Below are 17,832 nucleotides of genomic sequence, written 5' to 3'. Positions count from 1 at the left end.
CACGATGATGACTTTGGTGTCAGTTGGTAACTTTAACTTAGGAAATCAAACAGAAACACAAACAGACAGTCCCTCAGACCTTCAGACCTACAGATTTAAAGCTGTGCCTGCGCTGGTGTTAGTAATAAGAATCCATAGTTGAATCCCGTCACAGACGAGTGAATGAAATGTCCTTTGTCCAGCAGCGTTTCTCTCACTAGACACGTTACCCAGATTCGACATGCGCTTGTTACCGGGGCCGGCTGCTCTCTGTAGTCGATCGTGGCATCATATCAGGGCTGGTGAAGGGCCTCAGTGTTTTTGCCGCTATTGTCATCGCAGCAGGCGGCGGCGGCGGTGGTGGGGTGAAGCAAAGGATTGTGTGATCCAATGAAGCGTGCTGTTATCAGAGACTTGAAGCTGACATCATCCCCATTGCCTCAGTGTGGAGCTGCATGATGCACAGCAGGTCAGCGAGGACGCTGAGGGAGAACCCCTCACATCCACAGCACGAATCTGCTACACAAACCTGTTTATGAGGCTTTGCTTTGCAGAAACCTGATCCCTGAGCAGCTACGATACTTGGAGGAGTTTTGTAACTTTTGCAAATGTCCTGTAAATTATAATAATTCTGTTGTGCTCTAATTTTTTACCTGCCACTTACAATGAACTGTTTCGTGTTTGTTGCCGTCTCATATTGAAGTTGAATGTTTGAACATGAAAAAGATTTAAGTTCTCGTGGATTTTGAAGTTACATGACAATGGGCTGAACTTGATAAACTCTGCTTCCTTCAGCTCTTTCTTAAACTTGTACCTTCACACTGTGTCATTTAATGAGTTTATATTTTTCTTCCTTTTCTCGATTACTCTTTGTTTTTATGATTGTGCTTGTTTGAGACAAATAAAAATCAAATCGAATCATATGACATATAAACCTGTATCTGAATCTGAACTATGTGGGAGACTCAGTTTTATAATTAAACTTCAGATTTTGCAGCCTGAGGCGTCACTAACTCGATCTTTTCTAAAGACTTGTCTTAATTTGTAAAATAACAACAACATATTAATCAGACTAAAGCATAATCGCACATATTTTGTTACTAGACCTCTGACAGTTAGGTAAAACTGTTTAAATCTTTTATTGTTTGAACCCTTTCTTGCTAGAAGCCTTCTTGACCTCTGCTCCTCCTCCTACTTCTACAGCCTGGCACTGCAACATATTTAAAAAGACGGACACTTAGTGAGGGAGTTTAAGATGCTCGGTTGCACATCTGTCTCTCTGTCTGTCTGTCTGTACTTTGCAGACTCGTGCACAGAATATTCAAACTGCTCGGGATTCATCAAACAGACAGAAAACAACAGGTTTCTGTCAACCAGTTTGTTTTATTCTGCCAGCTGCAGTGGATCTGCGAGGGTTCACACGAAGAAGAACTGAAGCTCCCTGTGGTTGGTTTTAGTCGGATCAGAAGAAGAAGAAGAAGAAGAAGAAGAAGAAGAAGAAGAAGAAGAAGAAGAAGAAGAAGAAGTCACACCTGCACTGACTTATTTGTGCTGGTCTGTTTTGTAAGAAATCAAGTATAGTGACCATGTAGTTGGCTCCTGTAGTGGAACTCGTCTGCCCTCTACTGGTGAAAAAGCAGAGAGCCTTGTTTTGAAAATACCATTAAAAATAGCTAAATCCTACAACTCTTCAGTCGTGCCTGTTCATGATATATGAAAGACACGTATGATCTGCGTGATGAGTTGCTGTTTCTCATGTTTTGTTCTCTTGCTAACTTAGCCTCTAGAGTCTTTTAGGAGTTTATTAACAGGCAGCTTCTGTTAGAATATTTAAGCTACAGTTATATTATCTTATGTGTTATCGTTGTCAGTGTGCATTTGTCAAACTATTTTCCCCAGCTCCTCTATCGCTTAATGAGTGTAAGATAACGTCTTCTGCCTCCATTCACTTAAATAAATAATGTTAATGATGATCTAATGCTAACACAATTAAATGTTAGTCACACACTCGACACCGTGTGTTGTTTCTTTCCACTCCTCTTTATTCAAAGAAAAACATGCAAAGCCTTGTAACGTGCTGGAAGCACAGAGGACCACAGAGCTTTAGTCATGAAAGATAGCAACCCTTCCAAAAATAAAACACACAGGAGGCTATTTTGAGGTAAAGACACAGAAGGGAAACAAGTGTCATGAAACAGTGCATCCTCTGTCGCCACTTGTCGCGTGGCGCCTCCTGCCTGATGTTGTTGGTGCTGTTGTTTTTCCATGTTTCACTGTGTCGTACGCGAGATCCTAAGCAATCCGTTCAGTCCCGTTAAGATTTAACAGCCTTTTAGTGATCACAGCCAAACAGATCCAGAGAAATTTTGCTCTGCGCAGGCAGACCTCGGGCAGCAACAAATGTCATGACGCTATCAAAGTGGTAGAAGTGATTTCCGACAAAGAGTTTAAGTCCTCCATGGCCACACATGGCGGCATCGATCCTGGGGAAGCTGATGAATTGACGCTCGTTGGCCGGGACTCGAGGGCTGGCCTTCAGATCCACGTCAACGATGGTCTGACCTACAGGAGAACAGACAGAAGAACTGGTCAGTGGCTCCAAATCCACTGAGCATCACACAAAACTTTTGAAAAAAATGTATTCGAAAGGTAACCTGATCTTTCATAAATAGAGTTTAAGTATTTGTCAGTAAGTGATAATTTGATGATTTTCTAGAAATTCAGGTATTTACGTGACATAACTAAGCCTGTTATAGATTGGAGTGCATCATGCTTCAGTGCAGACCGTAAATAAAGACAAATGTTGAAACAGCTCCTCAAAAGTGAAGCCAAACCAAGTGTAGCGCCCCCTAGTGTGTGGCTGCAGAACAATGCAATCACCGGTTTATAGGCACGCTTACGTATTTGCACATCAATTTCCTCTCTCACTGTGGATAGTTAGCTAATCTACTGCTGATGCACTAGATGATTGATGATCAGTGTCGAGTGTTGATTTTTTTGTGACACTTGAAAATGCATTGACGTTATATCAACTGCTTAAAATCTTTGAAACCATTCCTGGAAAAAAAAAAAAAAAAAAAAATGTACTTGACGTGTATTTTGGTGTTTTAGTTTGGCCCGGGTTCCATCCACTAACATGGAGTAAGTGAAGGTTTGTGCCAAGAGAAACAACTTCAAATGATAGTTGAGACATCAGTTAACAATCTGATAAACTCTCTATGGGCCTCAAAAGACTGCACAAAATGACAATGTAAGATATTCAAAAGACTGTACTAGATTGTTATTGAACATATTTCTCAATTTCACTGATGTTGGGTGGGTTAAAATAAAAGATATATCAAGATATATTGCACAGGAAAGTCTACAAATCAGTTCATACCTTTAATGATGTGAACAACTTGTTTGTCCCCGCAGGTAAATGCAGCGTCGATGGGACCCTCGAGGCCGAGCTCCTCTTTCACAAGCTTGGGGTAGCCCTCCAGGTGTGTGTGGGGCTCGCCAAGTTTATAAACATATACGTGGTCGTCCTGAGGGGAAAAGAAATACATAACATAAATGTTGTGTGTTTTAGCCTTGGCCTAGTGGACCGGTTAAATCTACATGGCCCAGGCGGCGATGGTTTACCTTGATCATGTAAAAATGACCCTCATGGGAGAAAGCAGCGTCCACCTCGCTGTGCAGCTCCTTGAAGGCGGACTCAATGGTGTCAGCCGTCAGTGTGTCATTTTCCTCATCTTTACGCAGGAAGTGGTGGCCTGCAGAACGAAAAAGTCCATTAGGGTTGAGTAATTATCAGTAAGATTAAGATGAAGAAATACCTAGATTCAATCTGAAAACCATACGACCTAAACAGAGATTAGGCATAATTACAATTTTTATACAATCTCACTTGGGATTCAGGCTGTTTTACAAACATGCACCTAAAATAGATGATAAGAATAAACACCATTGTCATCTTTGGTAAGAATCCTGGAGGCAGTTAGCATAAACTAACGTAGCATAAACTCTGGAAGCTCGGAGGAAAATCATTGCTTCAATTAATACATTATCTGATTTGTTTCTGAAAGAAATGTAAAAAACAACAACATGATTTCTCTGCTGAAACCACATGTGCAGCATGAAAGGTCGTCTGTTGTCATATCTCACCTCTGAAGGCGTAAATGTTTCCAGCGCCATCGCTCAAGATGGCGTCCAGGTGAACACGGCTGCAACGTTCTCTCTCCACGTGGTTGCTGTCATCACCTGGACAGGAAACAAGCAAAAAAATGTCAATGCTCAGCAATAAAGCTTTAGAGATAAACATCGTCATTAGGGATGTTTGATTTGAACCGCTGACACTTACTGAACTTGGCGCATCTCATGAAGTAGTCCCGTGCCTCTTTGGGGTACCTGCCGTGCACGTCGCCGGTCTTTGGGTCAAACTTGGAGAACAGGTGTCCGTGGAAGCAGTAATAGTGTTCCATGAAGCGGAAAGCAGAGGTGCAGTTTGGCATGGACTTGAACTCCTTCTCATCTACAACCTTGGTTTTAATGTTGTAGTGGTAGATTTCGTCTCCTACAGGGAAAAATATATATATATATTCATAAAGTTTGTAACTGTATTAGTGTGTTAGAGAACCAGGTATCAAAGTGTTCCCTTCCATATTGATTGAAAAGGGAGGGATCTATAAGCAACAAGCATGACAACTGTGGAATGCCCACTAACCCTTGAAGAAGATGACAGAGTCTTCGTCACAGTCAGGATTGGGACACACCACGGCAGCGTCCAGGTGGTCAGGGATGCCAGGGAAGACTTCGGAGATATCCTTGGGGTAGCCATCTTCCAGTTTGTGTTTGTAATAGCTGAAGACTTTGTGGTCCTGAATTGAATGTTCGCAAAGTGTCAGATTAAACAAATGCTTTCCACAGTCAAAATACAGAGAATCTAAAGCAACACAAGGATTAACACCAGGACTTTATGACCTCTCAAAACTTGGTCTACCGGCATCTAAATCTCAGCTTTGTACAACAACACCCCCTCACTGTCTTCTCCATCTCCTATAGTCTATTCCCAAACTCTGATCTGACCACCAACAACCTAGAAAAAGTTTGCTGGACCATACCAAGAACAAGTATATGCGGTCGTGTTCAGTCGGGCTGTCCTCGTAGTGCATTTTGAAAGCGGCATCTACATGGCCTAGGTGGTGATGGTCATCCAGCTCAGCGAAGGACAGATTGGCCAGCTCGGCCTTACCATGGAAGCCCTTGAATAGGTAGTGACCTGACGGATAGGAAAACTTTCCATTACCCTGAGATGTAAAATAGAGCATTTGATGACTCCTACGTCTGACAAAGCAGCTTGTGTCTTACCCTTGAAAAAGTACGGGATTCCATCTTCACTGACTGCAACGGCATCCATCTCAAGGCCCTCGCAACGGTCTGAAGAACATCACAGTTATGTGAAGTTTTAGAAAAGACTTGAATTAAGTGATGGCGTGTGACGGTAAATGAGTTATCATGTGCTTTTCATCAACTCACCTGGAGCTTCACCCGGATGATCGTCGTGACTGGCACGAACCTGACGACCTGCATGACTCGGTCGACCTGCATGATCCGGACGACCTGCGTGATCCGGTCGACCGGCTTTATCTGGACGACCAGCATGATCCGGACGACCGGCATGATCAGGTCTGATGAAAAGTATTAGGTCATTCAGGTAATTATGAAAAACTGTCACCGTGTCGTTTGCATAGAATATGCGTATGACTCCTTTTTTGAATGTTTATAAACCATATCCACTCGCATAATACTATGTAATAGCTAAACCCAAGATACCATACTTTCAAGGCTGCAAAATCCAATGCAAAGTAGCATGGTGAACTATTGCATGCTGATTTAATCTATTTACATTACTGTTTTTAACGTACGCTGTAGTGTTTTTACAAATTTTCAAATATGCACGTTACATGATGTCCACTTTAAGGGATAATACAACAGAAATAAGTTTGAAATAAATGTGAAATAACAGACTACTCACTTCTGAGCCCATGCCAGGGCCAAACAAAGGCAAAGTGCGAGCAGCTTCATGGTGAGGCGTCCTCTGGTCCAGGAGACTGGAGAGCTGGGCAAAAGGTACCCAGCTGCTGCGGCTGCATACATTTATATCGTAGCACAGGACACGTGGGCAAAGTCACGTCGGGCACCAAAGGAGGAGCCGTGGATGAGGTGTGGGCGGTTCACTGAAGGCGCCCACGATATTTGCCGAGCTTTGCCCCAGACAGTTCTTCCCCAGTCACTGTTCTGACCACCCACTATGAAACTGGTAGTAGGTAGCAGAGATTCATAGAATTCAAAAGGCTCATGTTTCACTGTGAACATTTAATCAATAGATGGATATCTTATGTCCTATGCAATGAACTATGCATACTTCATGTGTATATTGTTTAGTAAGATGCAAAAGCAACAGATATTTAAAATCAAATGTATCAGTGGAATAAGAAATTTGCTGTGTATACAAAGGAATTCACACGCTTCATGTACGTTCATACTAACACAGATTGGCTGATGGTTTTAGCTGAAGACATGTGACAAAGAAAATTCTGCCCTGCTCTATGATTACGTCTGAGATGTTGCAAGTATTACTTAACAAAATAAACATAATAATGGCATGAATCCAAGCATTTAGCTTAAATTGTTTGTGCATAATAAAAACTAATTATTTCCTCTTACTTAACAGTGCATAGTTTATTGGACCATTTCACCATAATCTGTAACTAGAACATTCCAGATGTTTTGCCTGGACTGGATCTACAGCCCGGATCTGGTCCAAGTCTGAGAGGTAACTAACCCAGTTTGCTCCCACGAAAATAAATAAAAACTGCTGACGAATGCAAAACGCTCGAAACAAGTTGTTTTATGTAATGTTTGTACGGTGAACATTAACAGAGAATAGCAGATCAGCCTCTTTGTATGTTATACTTATCGAGTGGACTTTTAGAGTCAACAAGGTTTTATTAGACTCAGTAATGAGTAGTATTTACTTTGATTTATTTCAGTGAGGAATATTACTGTTGGAAATGTGCATGGTGATTTATTTTTTTAAAATTTATTTGTTTTTATTTATTCAGACAGTTACACTAAACTTGTAAACTTGTCTTAAATTAAAAATGAGATAGAAATCTGCGAATAGTCAAATTCAGTCTATTAAGTCCGGGCCTCGCTGAGTTGTCACTGCATCCATTTATCTGCTATGAAATTTTGGAAAATTCTTCGCATTATCGATTTTTTAAGATTGAGTTTCCCCCACCAAAAAAATCAATCCTATAACATTTATCAAGGTCTTCTGGATCTTAAATAATCCTGACAAGTTATCTTAATCTTAAAATTGTGTATTTTGGCCTGCACCATCATCGCTCTTGGATTTCTCTCCATCTCTGCATCCACCAATTCATTTCCCTTTCTCCTCCCACCCGTCGCCGAGTCCCCTCCCTAATGTCATGCATTCCCCGCTCCTCGCCTGTCCATCTCCAGCAGTCGCTTTTCCTTTTTGACTGTTCTTTCCTTCTCTTCTCATTCAAATTTAGTTAAAACACGAGTCGTCTTGCATTAGAAAGTGAAATCTTTGTCTGGGATCCATCATACTTTTCCGTGTTGGGATGGTATTTGTGAGTACGAGTAATAAACATTACATATAGAGCTAGGACGTCCTTTTACACGTGCAGAAAATGTTTGTTTCAGTCTAAAGTGTTTGCCAGTGGTTTACTCATGGCAGTGTGGAGGTAGAAAGAACACAAACAAAGTCTGTCACCATTGAGCAACGGTCTGCTTAAAGGTCTGTACACACATCATGGGTGGCGTCCGGGGAGCTTAACCTTGACTGAGGTGTACAATGCTCCAAGTCTGTCACGTTGTGCACGTACCACAAAGGTAGCAAAGGTACATGCATTGTCTGGCGTACGTTGGATGAAACAGGAACCAGTTATCAGAAAAAAAATCAATGATTTTATTTGAAAACACATGGCTCAAATGTTCTGCATTTGCTCTAATGTTAATAATAATAGTTGGTAATTGTGTGTTTAGGCAGATGATGTCTTCCTGCAGGATCAGGAAATCTTTGCCATTATTTAACCTATAAAATAATGAATAAATAGTTCCACTTGGAAAAGCTTCATTTCAGTAATAAAATACCCGAACTTGTAATGTAGCCCTTGCAGTTGCGATGCAATAGAACAGGACATCACACATCCACTAAAGGCCAACTTCACATAGAGTTGTTAGTGATTGTTGCTGTTACGATGCTGCCTCAAATCCAACCAAATCCATTTCTTCTCCTTTTTGCAGTGACAAAAAACTGGCTATTAAATCAACATTTTTGCTCGTCCACTCACTCTCAACCGATGCAGTTTGCTAGCTCTGGCTAGCTGCTCCCTGACTGTCCAATCAGAGGCTGTGAATACGCTGATGTCACCGTGCACCTGGTGTCCTCAACTCAAAATCTGATTTGTTAAAGCAACAGTCTGATCTACACTTATTTTACGCTGCAGGGCCTGCAGAACTGATTCTGAAGGCCTCCGGGCAGATTTCCTTGACCCTAGCAACAAATTATGGCTGAAATGTGATTGGACAAGAGCTTTTATATGAAAATACACATTTGGAAGCATCGCAACCAGGAAAAAGCTATGAAAAGAAGTGAACAGAACATTTTGAATTGTTAATACTGTTTTGTCTGTTTTCAAATGTGTGTCTCTCATGTGTTTTACCGTGTGTCTTGTTCTGTGTTGTACTGTGGAGGACTTTGCAGAATGGAGATGGCGCTGCAAAAAAAGAATTTCCCCATGGGGACAATTAAGTCTAATTCAAGTCACACACACTGCCAAAACTGTGTTAATGCTGTGTTGTTTTAGAAAAATAGTGACACTCACAAAAAAGGGATTAGATGGACACCGACGGTCGACATTTTGCCAAAAGCCAAAGGTTGTTTGCAGAAAAGTAAAAAAGAAAACCAACTAGAAAATGACAAATGTAAGAGTCAGAATATATTTTGCATATTAAAAAAATGATTTTAAAAAAGTCTGAAGCCCCAGACACACACACAAAAAATAAAAAAAACAGAAAAATGTAAATATAAATATGGCTTCTGGGATAAAGTGCGATGGACTTGAGTAACAAAAATACAACTTGAGAGAAAGGATGACACAATAACAGCACCTTATCTGTCAGACGTGGGTCTGTCCAGCTACTGCTCAAACTGGTATTCTGGTATTTATTGATTTCACTGTGACTGAAGCAACGAGATGAATGCAGAAGTACACAGCAATGTTCAGTGACCTCACAATCATAGGAAAGAAGGGTTTCATAACAAAGTTTCATAATTCAGCAGGTCAGCAACGGAGGAGCACTTGAGGATAAACAAGTGACATGTCCTCGACGCACCGAGTCGAAACCCCTGACCTCAATCTGAGGGAGATGCAGCTTCAGCAGCAGGACTGAGAGAGCTGAGAGTTTGACGTCATGAGTTACATTTAAACTTTGGCCCTTTGTATCAAAACAGAACAGAACTCCCACACAGTTCTTTGTAAACAGATGTAAATCTGGAGATGATTTCAAATGACAGTTCATTTTTTAACGAGGATAAAAGCAAGTAGTAGTAGTGAGGAGCAAACAGATTTAAAATGAACTGAGAAAATCCCCGTTTCTAATACCGTCTATAAACTCTAAGTTTTGTTCCATTTTTTTTTTCCAACCAACCGTCGTAATCGCAGGAGCACAATTGGAGACAAAAATCCCAAATACAGTCGCGTGATTTCTTTCCACACATCTGCACATCACTGAGGACATTAAAACAACCCGCACACAACTGTAGGGAAAATCTATTGAATATTTCACCACATATTGAGTATATTTACACTCTCATTTGCACTAGTTATTATATATTTTGTATTATGTGTATCTTTTTTATATTCTAATATTTTATATTGTTCGACTTTTGGGTGGATGGCAAAATTTTTATTTTACAGGGAAACAAACTTCGGGTGACAATAAACTCCTTGAATTTTGAAAAAGAAATTCAACTCAAACTCTGTTAAGGTCAGAGAGTCTTTTCTATTATCTGATTATAGTATTTCTGTGTGTTAATAATCAAGTCTTGCACCATGTCAGTTTATGATTGGTGATATGGTCCTCCTGTGGTTACGAATAAAAATGAATTCCTGAGATAGCGTTCTCTCAGGAAGCCCTAAGTGGCCATGGGTTCATGTTATTTTAATTTCCTCTGAAAACGAGCTTAATTATCTCGTTCTCTCTGGAAAACAAGAGACTTTTCACTGTGACGTCAAACAACTTGCAGCACTACATCTGGTTTGAGTCTTAAACTGAATTTTCTAAAGGTCAGACTGAGACTATAATATTTCATGTGTTGTATTTATTCATTTGCCCTGGTGTTGTTAGTGATTGTTGCCGTTACGTTGCTGCCTACGTGGGGAAGTAACATCAAGCTATGCATGCTAACCTGCAGGCTAACAAGCAGCAACTCGGGCTATAGACTGAATATGATAATGGTGTTATGCACAGGTGGGGATTACACCGCCTGACCATCTGATATCTGATTTTTTTTTCTCCTCACTCTTTCATCAGCCAATCATGTCTTTGCTGCCAAACCTTAAATATGTTCTACTCTGCTGCTGTCATTTTGGTCAGAAATCGCTCTTCTTCACCTCCAGATCTGGGGTTAAACTCGTCTGTCCGCTCCTCATCCCGTCCAGATCTCCAAATTCTTTTCTTCCAATCACCACCACCAGTATCTAGGTCCAGTGTGTTTCCTATACTGAGCACTGTTTTGCTTTCAAGGTAGCTGAAAATGTCTAAATTAGATAACGAGATAATTAACTCGAGATCTGGAGAAAACGGAAAAACAGGAATAATATGTGAGCACATGGCCGCTTAGGGCTTCTGTATATTTCTATACACTTCAGTTGATTTAATTAACATTCAGCTGTGTGTGTGCAGCTTAGATTATGTGAAAAGTTAATTTCTGCATTTTTTTTCCTGCAAAACACAGAAAATGTTGCAAATTACTTTAAAAAAATCAACACAGAGAGAACAAATTACCAACTATGAAATTGTAAAATCATAAAAAAGCACTAATTTAAAGCACGATTTAAAGTAGCTATACATGACCTTGTAAATATCCCCCATGGTATAATTAGAGTCAATACCACACACGGTCTATTTGCGTAGCTCGTCTACGGTTTATTTGTGGTGCGCCAGTTCTCAGCCTGAACCCGGCTAAACTCTGATCGTCGGCCTTCGTCGCTGTTGACATTCGCGAACAAACAAAAGAATCGACGTACGAGAGTTATCTTTTCCTGTGTGGGCGACGCAGAGAGGCCCACGGGTTCGTGTTTTTGAAGTGCAGAGGTGTAAGAGGATGATTACGTTTGATGAGTTTGTGTTTAAAGTCGTCAACGCCATTCCTTGATTTTATTTTCCCCTTCACTTTGTTTGTTCATTGTTGGGTTTTGCGCTGTATTTGTGCTGCAGCTGTTACACAAGTTCTCCAACCTTTTACACAATTTCCATCACTTCAGAAGACATTAGCAATTTACATGAGCGTCCTGGTGATTCCTAACTGTTACTGCTTCTGAAACCTGGCTTCAAATTTAATGATTTACTTTACAAGAGTTGTTTTTTTGTCCCCAGACGTGAGCCAGGTCACCCATGATGTGAGCTTTACAAGCACACGCCAACACATTCATCACAAACAGCACGAACAATCTACGGATTTCATCAGCGACCCAACAGCAGGTTGTTTGCTCCACGGGACGCCTCATTGTTTGGTAGAAACTATTTCAACATAGAATAAATAATGTTACACAATTTGAAATGGATGGATTTTAACACTTTATGGGCCAAGGAACCATATTTGGTAACTTCAGCGCTTGTGAAATTGTGTCCCTGTGCGTCTCAGTGAGGTTTAGAAGCATGTGGTTTTCATTCAGCCAATCAGAGATCAAGGAAACATTCTCAGGTCATATCCTGGTCTGATGTGGTCTACAAGGTCCACCTCTGTGTGGAAACTGTTTTATTAGGTACCATGGAGAAGTAGTGGCCTAATTTGATAATGTTCTAATGCTCTAGATCAGTGATTCTCAACTAGTGCCACACAACTTGCAAAATCTGCACTATTTTGTTCATATTTGTTAATTTTGCAGTGGACCACAGCTACAATCGAGATTATATGAGATCTGGATGGATTTCATGTATTTTGCATGAACAACAGGACATTATTATATATTCAACGAGCAGGTCCTCGGCTAAAACTCCAGAGTCTTTTCGAAACGACTTCTGTGTAGTTGGACTTTTTTATTTAGTGTTTGTACATCTGTTGAGTCTTTAAAAAGTGATCATTACTTTGGAATTCATATCTTCATTTAGCAAAAACATTTATTTGTTATTGTTTGTTATAATTTTTTATTATGTTATTTTTTCGGTGGAGGAGGTACCTTGAATAAGTTTTTTTTTTTCTTGTACCTCTCTGGCACTTTATGTATGTTATTATTATTATTATTATTATACATTATTGTCTCTGTATAATGGTGCAAATCAAAAGGTTTGAATTACATCGCAGCTAATTGAGAGTTAAAGGGATCAGTTCCCTCTGTAACATCGCCCTCTGCTGATCGATTTAGTTTATTATTACATTTGTTTTCAGGTTCAAACTGCTCTGCCTCTTCATCAAATAAATTTGAGAACAATTTCACATTTTGGTTTTAAAGTTTGAATCATTTTATTTTCATGCAATTCTAAGCAATTTTATAGCGTTATTTGTCATGATCTTTCTGATGATAGGTTTGGATATCATGCATCACCATATATTTACGGTCATAAATAATAAATAGCTCAGCAAACTCAACTCTGGGTGACATTGGTTTCAGCAGGGATGTTTTCAGTTATATAACACAGGATCATTTTTATGATTGTAACAATATTTAAATAAAGTGTTGTAATCAATCAAGTTTTTTTCTTATGTGCAGTTTAAAAAATAAAATGTACTGATTCATCTTTACCTTCAGTTTTTTTTGACAGAATGTGTCATTACCACAAACAGCCAGTAGAGGTCTCTGCAGCTCTGTGATTGACCTCATGTCAAATACTACTATTGATTAAAAAAATAATTTAAAAAAACTGAGGGACATTGTTTATTTTTCATCTCTGAAGTGAACCAGCTATGTTCAGGTCAGAAAATAACAGCTGTACTTTTTCCTAACATTTTAGATTTTACTGCTGAATAAAGAAAAACTCTTTTATATAATGTTGTAAATGACTTTCTGGTCTTTTGTATTTTTTTTCTATTAACACTGACAGAATAGAAAACAAAAAGTGTTATGAATTTTCCTGAATACTTCTTTGTTGTGTCTCCTGCCTGTGTATCTTCACAGAAATGTGTTGTCTGAGTTTATATTCACATATTTCTAATATTTTAAAGAAAACGTACTCATCTTAAACGTCATTATTCCAGAGAGGAGGGTTGGTTTTGGTATTTATTAGTCTATAAGTGTATGTTAAAATGTGGAGAATCGGCCAGCGGGGTCAGAAGGTCATTTCTCGTTTCACTGTGAGTTCAGTGGTGATCGTGGGACAGTTTAGAGGACACACGAGGACCGAACACGTCTCTCAGTCGTCGCTCCAAATCAGCGATGACGTCACCTTTCTGGGGAAATTCAGTAAAATCTGGAAGAATAATTCATCACTCACTCCACAACAAGATTGTTTCTACTTTTTTATCAGTGATTTTATATATGTTGTTTGCAAAAGTGAATCATACCTCATCATCTGTTTACAAAACAACTATAGGTTCAGGCAGTTTGTTAAAGAAAGCGTGTTGTGTGAAGCCCCATCCATGGAGGCCTATTTCTAAAGTTAAAGAAGACTCTTATATATTTATTAAACTAAATTACATAATTTAAATTAGAGTATTTTGACTTAATATAACATAATTTAACCAATACCTTACTTTTTTTTTACTTCATAAGTCAATTTGAAGTATATGAGTAATATATTAGTACTGTGCAATGTAGATACTGTATCCTATATTTATGTTATTCATACAAAGTTTTTAAATTTATATTCTTATGTCTGTAGGCTACATACTTTTTCTGTTTAGTATTCCTGCTGTGCTCTGAGCCACTGCACTGAAATTTCATTTTGACGGAAATCTAAATGACGTATAAGTCTCTAATATTGTTTTCATAAATTAATATTTTATATTTTATACATTCAGTTCAAGGCTTTGTAATAACAAATGACGTAAAACTCCAACTTATATGACACTAAATCACAATTTTGGATGCTAAAAACAATTCATTAACCTTTTTTTAGACAAAAGGAGAAGATTAAAAGGTTTAAAAAAGGATTTCTTAGCGTAAAAATCCACAATTGTGCATCAGAATATAGTCAGATGACACTTATGTTGACTTATTAATTGACAAAGTTCTTCTTAATAATAAAAAAGTGACTTGATAAAGTTGATGTGTTTGGCTTTAAGTCACTCCTTCTTTAATTTATAAGGACTTTCCCCCGTTTACGTTTTAACATCTGTTGCATTTTTGGTTAATGAATTGACTTAATTTATCCATTTTAACTAAACAAACCAGTTGTTTAGTCTAAATGTGCCTTTAACGCACACATATCCTTTTTTTCATTCCTCCTCCAATCACACATCCTTTTTTTTTTTTTTTTTTTTTTTTTTGAGGAAGGAAAATAGAGCAGGAATTGGAGGAAACAGTCCTTGAGATGGAAATAACCATCCAGCTCGTCTTTAATGTGATGGTAGGAGGAATCGTGGGAGAGAGGACAGAACGCGTGATAAAAAAATAAATAAAAAAAATCTGCTGAAATGCTGGGAGCTGTTCAAGAGGGAGACGAGAGACGTTTCAGTCAGGTGAGATCTGTGAGATTTAAAAAAAGCCAAACGTGGCCGTTTGTGTGAGGGAATGTTTTCGGATGTTTTTTTTTTTTTTTGTCGGAGACGCGTATTTGGGCAGCGGGTTTGTGTTTGTGTTTACAATGGCGTCGACGAGGAAACCTGCTGCGTCTGAATGAGTCACGCATTATTAATACCGGGATTAGTGTCTTATGGGAGGAAATAAATCAGATTGTTGCTGTTGGAGCAGACGAGACGAGACGAGACGAGAGGCTGCAGCGGATCACCTGTAGATTCCGACGGAGCCTGAAGTGACCGATGGTGAAGCAGCTGATTGGCTACGTGTTAAATACCAGGGATGCTGTTGAAAAGGATAGTTTAATAGTTAGAGAATAACATATATATACCAGGTTTACTGTTGATGTTTTTAACCAGACCTGCAAAATAATAATACTAATAATAATAATAATAAAAACATCTAAATACAGGATCCAAACACGCTCTTTAACCTTGAGCTACTTTTGTTCTATCATTGCTTCCCATGTGACATGTTTGCCAAGAAATTGTCTAAACTCATTTTAGTTTGGGGGGAATAGCCACATTCAGCAAAATTTGATCTCAAGTGGGTTGGACCAGTAACACAACAGAATAATAATAATAATTAATAATAACGACAACTCCAGATTTTTCTTGGTGCAAAAGAACAAGTAAATTAGGAGAATGTTAACATTTAATAAACTCTCCTTTGAAAATATAACGTTAATTTTGGGCTGTTTAGTCTCAGAATTGCATTCTGTTCACTTCTCCGAATAAAACAGTGGATGAATTAGGAATAGCAGTTATTTTCTTCTATGTAATTTGCAAGTTTAGATTAGACCCCCTCCGGGCGGAGGGTCCGCTTTAGGCCAGCAGCCTGTATGTGTGACACCTGTGGTCTAAATTCATCTTAGTTTGTTTTTAAATTTTAAATTTTATTCGGTCCGAGTACAATTCCTGACAGCATGATGGATAAAGATTCAAAACGTTTACTGAGAATCCTGCTTCTGGTTACGATAACAGCTTCCTGGTTAAAGTCACAGCCTCCCAGCATGACGCAACGGAGAGACCGGATAAAAATGTGTTTGTCATGGAGAAAATCACAGCGAGACCTCAGCTGAAAACAGACTTGTTTGTTAAAAGATGTTGTTCAGAACTGTAATTACCTCCTAATATTGAGTGCAGGTCAAGGGGAAATATGTTTGACATGTATAAGGACACTTACTGGTATTTACAAAGATTTCGTCGATAACAAAAACAGAAAACGCTTTTAAATGACATGAAGAAATTGTTTCTTTTTTGAGCTGTGGTCTTAAAAAGTTTTGATCAGCAGATGAATGAACAGCCTATTTCAGTTAAATTGTTGTTTTCAAAAGATTGCCTGCTCAAAATGTTTGGTCTCTTGCTCCCATTTCTTCTTATTGGATTTTGAAGCTCTACTTAAGATACAACAGAGCAAAAAAAGAAATTCTTGCAATTCTGTACCTGGTCTTAAGATTTTGATCATGATTGTGTTATGTTTCTCCTTTTGTGTTTGTTGGGGTTGTTTTTATGTGTCAAGTAAAAAATGAGTTCCAAAAATATACATATAAATTCATTTAAAGAAATGTTTATATGTGAGACTTTTACACTGACCCAAAGCTAGCGCCTCTTGCTCACATTTATGCTAAGCTAGGCTAATGGCAGCCAGGATTTGTAGCTGTGTTTACAGCACTGACATGAAAGAGATGAGTCTAAATAAGCTGTGTTTTTAACCAGAGCCACTGACAGCATAGAGACCTGCAAACGTGACATCATAGGCTACAAATATCTCTTTAGCATTAGGCTAAACTACTACTACTACTACTAACTAAAGATCATGTAAAAGAACAATCTAGAGTGAAACAAAAATAGATTCACCTAATAACACTACAGACAGACAGTTTTAAATAGATTTAACGAAATGTTTAGATGGGAGCTTTAGGGGCCAAAGGTCAAACTTTAAGACGGACCCAAGCTAGCGCCTCTTGTTTACATTTATGCTAAGCTAGGCTAATCACATCCTGGTTTAATGTTTACTGCACAGACATGAAAAGAGGATTAAGACCGTTGGTTTTGTCCCAATGAAAAAAGCAGGGTGACAAAATACGTTTAAAAATAATTTTTACTTATTATTTTTTTAAACTGTATTTAAAAAATAGTAACATCAGCCATAACATTATGACCACCTTCCTAATATTGTGTAGGTCTCCCTTGTGCCTCGAAAAACAGTTGTGACTCATCAGAGAATGGACATGGACCTTCTGAGGGTGTCCTGTGGTGTCTGTTAACAGGAGGTTGTTAGTGGGGGGGCCTTTGGGTCCTATGGATTGAGGGGAGGGGCCTCTATGGTGGATCATCCCACAGATACTTGATCAGTTTGGGATCTAGTGAATTTGGAGGCCAGGTCAACACCTTGTGCTGTTCTTCATGTTGTTTTGAGTTGTTCATAAAGCATTTTTGTGTGTCTGTGTCAGGCTGCATCCTGCTGGGGTTGGCCGCTACCATCAAGGGGTGTCACTGCTGTGGGGTGGGGGCGCCTGGTTTTATCTAGGTGGGTGTTACATGTCTTAAGTAACATCCACACGAATGGATACCAGGTCCAAATGTTTTCCAGCAGAACACTGAATTGCCACAAGTGATGTTATTTACATCTCCTGTCCGGTTATAATGTTGTGGCTGATCCAAACTAAGCGACCTCACTTGATCCGACTTCTGCACCGACAATATGTCAGTAATAGCTCGGCTTTGGTTCCTGCACCAGCGTCTTCACAGGCTTCACGCCAGGTTCAGAGAGCTTCGTAAGTACCGCAAGTAATGACAAGAATGTCGACATCTTCGCAGCTCGGTGCCAGCTCTTCCCATTACTGTCATCAGTGTCCCAGTAAGACATCGCATCT

At 39.1% G+C, this 17,832-nt stretch overlaps 1 protein-coding gene across 1 annotated transcript; it reads right to left on the bottom strand.

Moving 5' to 3' along the window:
- Window positions 1-1,998: 1,998 nt before the first annotated feature.
- On the bottom strand, window positions 1,999-6,143 carry hpxa (hemopexin a). Its single transcript, XM_047600150.1, has 10 exons — window positions 5,996-6,143; window positions 5,497-5,648; window positions 5,329-5,397; window positions 5,082-5,239; window positions 4,685-4,838; window positions 4,322-4,534; window positions 4,126-4,221; window positions 3,604-3,734; window positions 3,359-3,506; window positions 1,999-2,541 (listed from the first exon to the last, which is right to left on the bottom strand). Exons 1-10 carry the CDS (start codon window positions 6,115-6,117, stop codon window positions 2,312-2,314), a joined length of 1,473 nt encoding a protein of 490 aa, XP_047456106.1. The 5' UTR covers window positions 6,118-6,143; the 3' UTR covers window positions 1,999-2,311.
- Between the last annotated feature and the right edge of the window lie 11,689 nt (window positions 6,144-17,832).

Source organism: Mugil cephalus, chromosome 12 (genome assembly GCF_022458985.1).
Source record: "Mugil cephalus isolate CIBA_MC_2020 chromosome 12, CIBA_Mcephalus_1.1, whole genome shotgun sequence".
Lineage (NCBI taxonomy): Eukaryota > Metazoa > Chordata > Actinopteri > Mugiliformes > Mugilidae > Mugil > Mugil cephalus.
This window is presented reverse-complemented; position numbering and strand designations above follow the sequence as displayed.

Excerpts from the sequence above, each read along its gene's own strand:
- hpxa (XM_047600150.1), bottom strand. The coding sequence starts at position 6,117 with ATGTATGCAGCCGCAGCAGCTGGGTACCTTTTGCCCAGCTCTCCAGTC. Across the intron at positions 5,649-5,995 it reads GCCCTGGCATGGGCTCAGAA|ACCTGATCATGCCGGTCGTC; the intron begins GTGAGTAGTCTG and ends ACTTTTCATCAG. Across the intron at positions 4,535-4,684 it reads CTCTGTCATCTTCTTCAAGG|GAGACGAAATCTACCACTAC; the intron begins GTTAGTGGGCAT and ends TTTTCCCTGTAG.